Below are 10,860 nucleotides of genomic sequence, written 5' to 3' on the forward strand. Positions count from 1 at the left end.
TGTATACATATACACATATATATGCCTCTTTCACACTCTCAAATAAGTAAATAATTTTTTATCAATTATGGACATACTCAGTATGTAAACAGTACATATTGGTGGGTACCATCTTTTTCCTCATCCCTGGTCCCCCCAAAGGGACCCTCCTTATTGGGGATGTAGGTCAACCTCATGAGGATTGTGGATCATGCATTGTGTGGGTAGCCGTCAATTATGGGGGAGAGGCAATGTCTCTGTGCATAATGTCCTAACTTGTGGTTCTAACAATCTTTCCACCCCATCTTCTGCAAAATTCCCTGAGCCATGTTGGGTGTGTTTTAAGTCTATTTCAGTGATGGGCTCTTAGGAGCCTCTGGGTCTCTGCTTTGGTAGGTGTTGAGTGTCCTCAGGGTCAATCTCCTTCACCCTGGTGCTGATACCAGGTTCACTGAGAAAGCAGCACTCTTGCTCATTTCCCCAATTCCTCTATGGTTTCAATAAATAATTAAAAAAAAAAAAAAAGACAACATAGCCAGGTGTGGCAGCGCATGCCTTTAATCCCAGCACTCGTGAGTCAGAGGTAGGACTGCCGTGAGTTCGAGGCCGCCCTGAGGTGACATAGTGAATTCCAGGTCAGCCTGGGCTATAGAGAGACCCTACCTCAAAATAAATAAGTAATGAAAGAAGACAGCAGGAGCCAAGCCCCTGCCCTGCACCAGGCACTGCCGTCTGCTGGGGGGACTCACCTCACTCCCCCGGAGCCTTACCACACCACACCTGTGTGCTCAGGTAAGCGTGAAGCTGACCTGTAGCAGGTGTTCAAACACCACCACTGTCATGACTCGAATACCCAGTAGAGTGTCGTAACAAAGGAGACAGCAAGGGAATGGTAATTATGGTGACAATTATGCACTGTCCCAGGCACCTCACGTGGTTTCTCATTCGTAGCTCACGTAATCCCCAGAGCCCTCATCGATGCGCTCAATGTTATACCCGCTACACTTGAGGAAGCCAAAAGAAAGGTTGAAAACCTCGCAGTCACAGGTGAGACATGGCAGAGAAAGGTGGGCTCTTGGATACATTTATCACTTGTGCCCACTAACACAAACAGTCCAGAAAGGGCCCTGTGGAGTGGCAAAGGGAGGCCTGCCAGGTACACGGGGTCTTGACAGGCAAAGATGAGGAGAGCACACAGTATAGTCTGGGGGTCACAAGCCAGGCAAGTTAGGCTAGCTCAGGGAGAAAAGGAGTGCACACAGACTCCGTGAGCTGAAAAATACCCAAACTCTGTTTCTGGTATTTTCCAAACTCTTAAACACAACACAAACTACTTCCGTCTTCTCACACCACCACCCACCTCCACTTTCACAGAGAGAAAACGGAGGCCAAGAGTAGACTGGCATTTCCAGGGTCACACAGCTGGTAACCTAGCCTGGTGACGTCACTGGGGCAGGACACGGTGTCCCTCACACCGAGCCCACACCAAGCCGAGAGCAGAGCTGGGACTGCCTAGGCCAGCTTCAGGGAGAAGAAAGGGAATAACAGCAGCCCGGCGCACCGCCGGCCCTGGGCACATACCTGCTGATGGCAGTGAGCATCTGAGAGTCTGTCACGCTGTCGTCATTACTGAGGTTCCGGACAACACCATCCATGAGCTCCAATGGGAGGTGCTGGACCACGCTGGCTAGGGCGCTGGACGGTGGCTCCTCTTCTGGAACAGGGGGCTAGACTGAGCTCCCTACGCCCACATGTTGCCAGGACTTAGGCTGGGCCTCTGCAAAGAGCACATCAGGGCCACCTCCTCTTCCCCCAGCAGGGGTGTCCAACCTTTTGACATTGCAACATGACATCGTTGTCTACAAACGTGCTGGGCTGAAGGTTGGACACGCCTGCTGCAGCACCACGACCTGATTCCACAGTCACCCGGTCGCTCAACAAACCTGGCCACCAAATGGCACTACTAATCCCCGACTGTGCGTGCAGGGCTGGGGTAACATTGGAGCTAGCCAGGAACGGAATGAGGACACTTGGGGTGCGCAAAGTGCAGGCACACTCCCTAGAGAGGAGAGGGGGCATTCAGCACCAAACTTTGTTATGCAAAGTCTGAGGAGCCACGGCCTCTACACAAGGCTAGCCCTGGCTGCTCTTCCTGCCCAGGTCCTCCCTTTCCTTTCCTGCACAGTCCCATGACCAGGAAAGGCACAGATTTCAACTCAACCACTTCTTGTAGAGCCCAACATCCATCACTGTCAGTTAACGCCCGCCTGCATGCTCCATCAGGGCCCCATCCCTGCCTTCAAGACCTGGCTCAAGATCAAGCCCACTCGACCCCACCGGAGGGTGGTTTGCTCACGCACACTAATCGCATCCTCCTCCCACACCGTATGGTGAGCTCCCTGCATTTCCAGCCCATTCTAGTAATAAGATCCACAGCGGGTGCTCAGAATGGATTTGCTAACAAGGGACATCGCGGTCCCCCCTCCTGTGCATTCATCTCCACCTAGGTCACTCTGGGGGCTCGCAAGCGGTGAGTCCACCCTTGCAGGCCCGTTCAGGAGGTGGACGGGGGGGGGGGGGGGAGACGCGCATCCCGGGGCCTTTGGCTGATCCCTCTGTCCACCCCAGCAGGGCGTGGGGGCGCACACGCTACCTGTGCACGAGATGACCGCAAACAGCTCCTTGAGACAGGGCAGGATGGCGGCGGGCTGCGCGCGCCACAGCTGCGCCAGGAGCCCGCTCACCTGCTGGGCCTGCTCCAGGAACTCCACGGCGCCCTCCTCGCCCTCGGCCGGGCAGCGGAAGCGGCCGAGGCAGCGCACGAGCTGCTGGCAGAAGAGCAGGCGGTGCGCGCCGTCGGGCACGCAGCGCGGGTGGCGCGCCAGCAGCCGGGCGACCTGCGCGCACGCGGCGGGGCCCGGGCGCTCGCACACGGCGCGCAGCACCTCGCGCCGCAGCAGCGCGAACACCTCGTCGGCCGCGGGGCCGTCGGGCAGCAGCTGCAGGCCCAGCTGCACGCAGGCCAGCGCGCGGGCTCCCGGCGGGCCGGCGCCGCCCTGCAGCAGGCGCAGCACGCGGCGCGCGCTGAAGAACTCGGCGAACACGTCCGGGTGGTGGCGGCCGGCCACGTGCAGCAGCTGGCAGCCCACGCGGCGCGGCAGCTCGTCGGCGCCGCCCACGTAGAGCCGCGCGCCCAGGGCCAGCAGCGCCAGGCACTGCTCGCGCTCCAGCGGCTGCCGCGCCGCCTCCAGCACGCGCCGCACCAGCTCCTGCTTCACGCTGGCCGGGTACGACGAAGTCACCACGGCCTCCAGGATCTTGTCCATGGCGGCCTAGCTGCGAGGGACAGGAAGCGGGGGAGGGACGGGGGTGTCACAAGCTGCCCCGGGGACTCGATCCACTCCCCCTTCCCTCCCTGAGTGTAGTCCCCTGAGCAACCTTCCTGGGCCTCCGTTTTCTCCTCGGTGAAATGAGGCAAGAATACTTCTCTGAGGCGGGGGTAATGCACATGACATCTACCAAACCCCAGGGAGTCGTAGCTCTTACTGCTTCTGCTAGGAGCAACTCCCCTCACTCATACCCTTCTGTCCTGGGGTACCCCGACCTCCCTGATGACCTCAGCCACTCCTAGGGCGGCAGGTGCTGGATCTAGGAGCCTAAGAGGCTTGAGCAAGCCACATCCTGTGGGGGAGATGGAATGGGAGGGGCGCAACACAGTGGGGCTGACGAGGATCCCTCTGCACCCACTTAACTTCCTGCCCCTTTCCCAAACACATACCTCTGCAAACTCCACTACTTATGGGTGTTGTGCCCTCTGCCTGACACATCCCCTCTCTGAGCCCCTGCCGCCACCACTATCACCAGGCAAACTCCTTTTCCTAGATGAACCTCCCCCTCCCTCCCTTCCATTCCTAGACCACCTACAGCTGGTTCCCAACAGCTGCCACCACTTAGTGCCGGGGAAGATGGCACCCAGTGCGCTCCACGGAGGCCCAACACCTCCCGTCCATGCTCAGGCCCTCCCACCCCGCCTGGCTCCACAGCCCTCCATACCCCCGCCCTGCCGGCTTCTCAACTCTCAGCCCTCACCGGCCCTGGCTCCTTGGCTCACTGTGGTCCTGTACGGCCCTGCTTGCATAGCTTAGCACTGGGAACCTCGGCCAAAGCTCGCTCACTCCTTCAAGAAAGACAGGCCCCTTGGGGCTGGAGAGATGGCTTAGCGGTTAAGCGCTTGCCTGTGAAGCCTAGCAACCCCAGTTCGAGGCTCGGTTCCCCAGGTCCCACGTTAGCCAGATGCACAAGGGGGCGCACACGTCTGGAGTTCGTTTGCAGAGGCTGGAAGCCCTGACACGCCCATTCTCTCTCTCCCTCTGTCTTTCTCTCTGTGTCTGTCGCTCTCAAATAAATAAATAAATAATTAAAAAAAAAAAAAAGAGACAGGCCCCGACTTCCCTGCCTGAGTCAGACCTCCTAGTTAAACATCTTGTCCCTCTCCTCTGTAGCACTTATGATCACTTCAATGGGGCCCTTGATACTGTGGAGGGTTCCTGGGGCCAAGTTCTGTTCACCAGGCTCGCTCCCCAGCACACAGTAGGTCTGGGTAGCTGAGTAAATGCAAAGCGAGTGGGCACCTTACTCTCCTCCACCTGGGCGGGTCCATGGAAACTGTTGCCCCATGCTAACCCATTTTTCTCCTGAGTCGCGTTGCTCTTCATGAGTACAGCCGGCTTACTTCATGATACCCAGCTCCCAGCCATGCCAGAAGGCAGGCCCATTTCTTTGTGTCTTTTTATAGGTATTACCAGACATAAGGCTCAGCATATAGTAGATGCTTAGTTTATTGGCTAAGTGAAAACTACTGGAAGTTTCACACCTGCAGTTGTGGGAAAACAAGCCAGGCATTTCCCGGACAATAGGCTAGAAGACTTCATTCAGAACTCAAGCTATTTTAGAACCCAAATGTGCCACGCTCTATAGATGTGTCCTCCTGTGTCCTAGTTCTCAACTGTGACCAAAGCCCCATTACTGCAAGTGGGATGCCAGGTGCCCTTTTGTTTAAAAGTCTGCTTCAGCAGCATGTGAGGCCCGTGGGGCAGGCACCAGGCTTACTTCGCAGTGCCTGGCACCTCCTCAGTGCCTCTTCAGCGTTCACTGTGATTGCAGTGTGTGCTGCAGCCCAGATGGGTGGCTGGCCTGGCTATCTGAGACACCTGAGTCTTCTCCTCAAAAGCTCTAATATCCAAAACCCCAGGTGTGGTGGCGCACGCCTTTAATCCCAGCACATGGGAGGCAGAGGTAGGAGGATCGCTATGAGTTCGAGGCCACCCTGAAACTCCATAGTGAATTCCAGGTCAGCCTGGGCTAGAGTGTGACCCTACCTCGAAGAAAAAAAAAAAAAAAAAAAAAGCTCTAATATCCAGCACTTGGGAGGCAGAGGTAGGAGAACTGCTGTGAGTTTGAGACCACCCTGAGAATTCATAGTGAATTCCACGTCAGCCTGGGCTAGAGCGAGACCCTACCTAGAAAAACACAAACAAACAAACAAACAAAAAGCTCTAATGTTCTTAACATCTCACTGTGAAGTTTTCTTTTTCTTTGACAGTGCTGAACATTGAACTCAGGGCCTCACGTATGCTAGGCACGTGTTGAGCTATACCTCCAGCCTATTTCCTAAATGTATGGCTCAACTTTTCCATTTTGTCCCATGGCTTCTGCTTTTATACTTTGTTTTAAGAAATACATATTTTTGTTTCTGTGTTCTTTTTGTTGTTTCTTTCGCATGGGATCTTATGTAGCCCAGGACAGGCATGAGTTCACTATGTGATTGAGGCTGACCTTGAACTCTCAATCCTCCTGCCTCCTCTACCTTTCAAGCGCTGAGACAAGGGTGTATCACCATACCTGGTTCCATTTCTTTGCTGTTGGTTTTTGTTCTGTTTGGAGTGGTTGTTCATGTTTACTTGTTTTTGAGGCAGGGTCTCACTCTAGTCTGGGCTGCTCTGGAACGAACTCCGTAACCCAGGTCGGCCTCCAACTAATGATGATTCTCCTACCTCAGCCTTCTAGCGCTAGGGTTACAAACGCGAACCACAACACCTGGGTAGCTGGGTTGCATGCTTGCTTGTTCTTCTGTCTTTCCTCCCTCCCTTCCTTCCTTCCTTCCTCCCTTTTTAAGAATATTTTACTTGCCGGGCGTGGTGGCGCATGCCTTTAATCCCAGCACTCGGGAGGCAGAGGTAGGAGGATCGCCATGAGTTCAAGGCCACCCTGAGATGACAGAGTTAATTCCAGGTCAGCCTGAACCAGAGTGAGACCCTACCTCAAAAAAAACAAACAAACAAACAAAAAAGAATATTTTACTTATTTGATGGGCCTGGAGAGATGGCTTAGCAGTTAAGGGGTTTGCCTGCAAAGCCAAAGGATCCTGGTTCGAATCTCTCGGACCCACATAAGCCAGATGCACAAGGGGGCGCATACTTCTGGAGTTCGTGTGTAGTGGCTGGAGGCCTCTCTCTGCCTCTTTCTCTCTCTCAAATAAATAAAATATATTTTTTAGAAATAATATTTTATTTATTTGAGAGACAGAGAGAATGGGTGCACCAGGGCTTCTAGTCATTGCAAATGAATGCCAGACATGTGCACCACCTTGTGCATCTGGCTTTACCTAGGTACTGGGGAATCGAACCTGGGTCCTGTGGCTTTGCCAGCAAGCTCCTTAACTACTAAGCTATCTCTGCAATCTCCTTCCTTCTTTCTATAAAGACTTAATACTCAAGCTAGGCGTGGTGGAACACACATTCAACCCCAGCACTTGAGAGACAGAGGTAGGAGGATTGAGGTCATCCTGAGACGACATAGTGAATTCCAGGTTAGCCTGAGCTAGAGCAAGATCCTACCTCATCTTGGGGTAGAGAGGTTTCAGATGTCCAGGGTTCAGCCCAGGCCTACTGAACTAGGAGGCAGAGAAATGATAAGTTAGACTGGGTGTTTTTATTTGGAGAAGCATTTTGGTTACTCAAAGGACTCCTTGTGCTCCTTGAGCATCCTGCTGGTTTTCACAGGCCATGAAGAGGACATAAAGCCCCTAGCATGGTGTTGGGCAGGAGGAAATTCTGAGCAAACTTTAATCCCAGCCCTTTAAGAGATGCCAGCCTACTAGTGGAGGCAGATGTGCTGTGAAGAACACCAATCTAAGGCATGATCTCAGGAGACCTTTAAAACCTGGCCTCTGGGGCTGGAGAGATGGTTCAGCGGTTAAGGCACTAGCTTGCAATGCCTCACAGCCCCGGTTCAATTCCCTGGCACCCACATAATGCCAGATGCACCAAGTGGCACATGCATTTGGAGTTTGTTTGCAGCAGCAAAAGGCCTTGACGTGCCCATTCTTCCTCTGTCTCACTCCCTCCCTGTTTTTCTCTCTGTGTTTGCAAATAAATAATTATTTTTTAAACGTAGTTTCTGGGTTGTGGGCACAACTCAGTGATAAGAGTGCTTGCTTAGCATGCCCAGGGCCATGGACTAGTCTCCAGCACCACAGGAAAAAACAAAAACAAAAACAGTCTCCTCCCTTCAGCTTTGGTCCTCTTTGCTAGGCAGTACCTGTGACATGGCAGTTACTGTGGCCAGCCTCCCAGAGCCCAGGGGTCCTGTAGTTTATTAAATGGGACATAATTTCAACCCAAGACATTAAAAAAAAAGGCTAATACTGGGCTGCAGAGATGGCTTAGCGACTAAGATGCTTACTTACAAAGCCTAAGGACCCAGGTTCAATTCCCCAATACCCAAACAGGTCATATGTACATGGTGGCACATGCATCTGGAATTTATTTGCAGTGGCTACAGGCCCTGGCATGTCCATTCTCTCCCTCCCTCCCTTCTCTCTCTCCCTTATTTATTTATAAATAAATAAAAAAAATTTAAAAGCCTGGTACTGAGACTGAAAGAAGAAAAAAGTATAATGGATGAGATTTTGGCATCATGTGTGCAGGACCAGGGCATGGGGCAGGCACAAGAAGAAAGACAATCAGAGTAGAAATCCTCCTCTGTTGTGTGACCCTGAGTGAGGAACGTCCGTGGGCTTAGTGTTTAAAACATGAGGATACAAGATATTGGACTAAGCCACAGGAAACGGAGAGATCAACGGCTGAGAGTTTCCTGCTGCTTGCTGTTCTACCTGTTTCTGTTTCAGGTGGGCTGCGCTTGGCAGCCGTGAGCCCCATCAGTCGGTGCCACACTGGGCGCTCCAATCTCCAAGGCCAGCCCTGTTCAGTCACACCATTCAAGCCCCGCTACCTGCCCCCACTCCCATGCAAGCAGGCAGGTCAGCTGTCACCATGGTCACCGGCAAAACCACTCAGTGACATCTTGGAGGCATTCATGCAGAAAAGGTTTTGGAGGCTTGACTCCATCATAGGCCACAGAAGGAGGGAGGGCTGCCGTGGAGAATGAGGAGTACGGCGGGGACAGGATCAGAGCCTCCAGGAGGAGCTGCAAGCCGCCAGCTCTCCTCACGGGAGGCCCGGTTCCCTTGCTAGGCTCCAGATGAGGAGACGGCCTATCCGCCTAGGCTCTGACCCAAACGAGCTGCCCCGTGCCAAGCACAGCACTGAGCATCAGTCACCTTCCCTCGGCAAAGCTCTCACTCGGGGATGAGACCCAGGCCTTCTGTTCTGAAGGCACCAGGTCACCAGGGGCAAATTCTTGCCTGACACCTCAGCCTTCTCACTGGAGAATGGGAGCTAGTCTGAGCATGGTATTAACATGGAATTAAAAAAAAGAAGAAGAAGAAGAAGAATGAGAGCAGCCAGGTGTGGTGGCACACGCCTTTAATCACAGCACTCAGGAGGCAGTGGTAGGAAGATCTCTTGTGAGTTCAAGGCCAGCCTGAAATTACTGACTGAATTCCAGGCCAGCCTGGGCTACAGCAAGACCTTACCTCAAAAAAAAAAAAAAAAAAAAAGAGAGAGAGAGAGATGAGGTCAGACATAGTGACTATGGACACACCTTGAATCCCAGCACTTGACAGATTGAAGTGCGTGGATTCTGCGAGTTCAAAGCCAGCCTGGGCGACATAGTGGTTCCAGATAAGCCTGGGCAAGAGACCCTGCCTCAAAACCAACAACAAAAAAAGACGAGGGCTGGGCTAAAGGGATAGCTTAGCAGCTAAGGCACTTGCCTGTGAAGCCTAAGGACCCAGGTTCAATGATCCAGTGCCCATGTAAACCAGATGCACATGGTGCAGCATGCGTCTGGAGTTTGTTTGCAGTGACCAGAGGCCCTGGCGCTCCCATTCTCTCTCTCTCACACACACAAATAAATAAATCAATATTATTAAAGAAAAAAAAGATGAGGGCTGCAGCAGTTAGTCATGAGTCTCTTACTTGCCCACTTGGCATTGAGAGAAGGAACGGGCACTGCCTGGGGAAGGAGAAAAGGACACACACTGCTGATGGAGCTGCTTCTGCAGAAACGCCCTCCCTGAGCCCTCACTGTTCACTCTGCCCAGCCTCCAGCCCCACCCAACATGGGCTCCTCTCTAGTTCTCACCTGGACTAGTACAGTAGTCTCCTAGGCCAGCTCTTCATTCCCTCCCCCAGCCCATCCTCCAACAGAGGTCCACACCCGGGAGAACAGTTCAGCTTTGAATCGAGCCAAGGCACCATGTCCACGGAGGCCTTAGCCATGGCGGAAGGGGCTTCTCCACCTCTCAGCCTCTCAACTCTAATGAAGAGAGATGGCTGCCTGCCCACCCCTTGGCTTTTCCCAGCCAGCCCTGTCACCCCTGCCCAAGCCCTGAGCTGATACTCTTGCCCTGCTGGCTCCCAGCACATGCTTGACTGGGGGGGGGGGTGCACCCACAAGAATCACTGCCCCCTCCCCTAGAAGGTCCACAGCCTTCATCTGTCCATCCTGGATGACCCTTGATGTCTCTGCTGAGTGTGCTGAGAGATCCCTGCTCCTGCTTGGATGAGACTGGCTCAGCTCCATGAGAGAGAGAGAGATTGAAATCCAGTGTTTGGCTCCAGTATTGGACCCTGGCTCAGGCTTCATCATCCCTTTGGCTTCTCCAACCCACTCAGTAAGGCCATCAGATTAACTTCCATTCTGTTCGGAACTCCAAGGCTACCTGCCACCCACAGATGAGGTTCAAACTTCTGAGCTTGACATTGAGGCCCCATCCGGGACATTCAGCTGGTGTGAGGCATGGAGGGAAATTTGAGAAGGGGGCTTTTTTTCGGATGCCCTTTCTATGAGAAGGTTTCCTTCTCTTCTCCCCTGGAGAATTCTCACTTGTCTTGCCCGATGCTTAGCTCCCAGGCTCTGCCTCCAGGGGTCTTGCTTTGTCCCCCATCCCCACCCCAACATAGCTCAGTGTATCTGAGCTCCAGCCCCAAGGTCCACTTGGCACCCTCCATCTCTCTGCAGCATATAACTGGCTCCAGCACACTCTCTCCTGCCAGGCTGAGGTCTCCCTCCATAAGGAGAAGGTCCAATCCTGCTCTCTGTAGCCAATGCCCAGGAGCCGATCCAAGCACAGAAGTGTCCATGAAGATGTGCCTAGTGACTGATGGGGGCCATGTGACAGCAAGATGAGATAAAACCAAAGATGGGACCAGCAAAGTACCTTCCAGGGCCAGACTTAACCTTGAATCCAGCCATTGCCCCTCCTCTGCCCAGACCTCACATATCCATAACCCTGACCACCACCATCAGCAGGAAGCTCGGGAGTCCTGGGAAGCGGAGAGAGGCCCTGGCCACTACAGCAGTGACCGGATCAAGCCAGGCAGAAGGAAGGCAAAGCAAAACAAAACCTTGCTCCTGGGCAGCCCCAGGCCAGCAGCAGCTCACAGCACTTCCTCAGCAGGGGAGTGGGAGGCGCCC

General features: G+C 53.6%; 1 protein-coding gene across 5 annotated transcripts in view; it reads right to left on the reverse strand.

The window, feature by feature from the left end:
• The window catches only part of Usp35 (ubiquitin specific peptidase 35), a 29,403-nt gene that overhangs the window by 17,261 nt on the left and 1,282 nt on the right, over nt 1-10,860 (reverse strand). For 2 of the 5 annotated variants that reach the window (XM_045145371.1, XM_045145372.1), the window contains exons 2-4: nt 6,876-6,931; nt 2,633-3,315; nt 1,561-1,693 (exon numbers count right to left, since the gene is read on the reverse strand). In XM_045145371.1, coding sequence (XP_045001306.1) covers nt 1,561-1,693; nt 2,633-3,305 — 806 coding nt within the window. In that variant the 5' untranslated portion in view covers nt 3,306-3,315; nt 6,876-6,931. The remainder of the gene's footprint in view (nt 1-1,560; nt 1,694-2,632; nt 3,316-6,875; nt 6,932-10,860) is intronic. The other 3 variants (XM_045145373.1, XM_045145374.1, XM_045145375.1) reach the window with 2 other exon arrangements.

This window comes from Jaculus jaculus, chromosome 3, assembly GCF_020740685.1.
Source record: "Jaculus jaculus isolate mJacJac1 chromosome 3, mJacJac1.mat.Y.cur, whole genome shotgun sequence".
NCBI lineage: Eukaryota > Metazoa > Chordata > Mammalia > Rodentia > Dipodidae > Jaculus > Jaculus jaculus.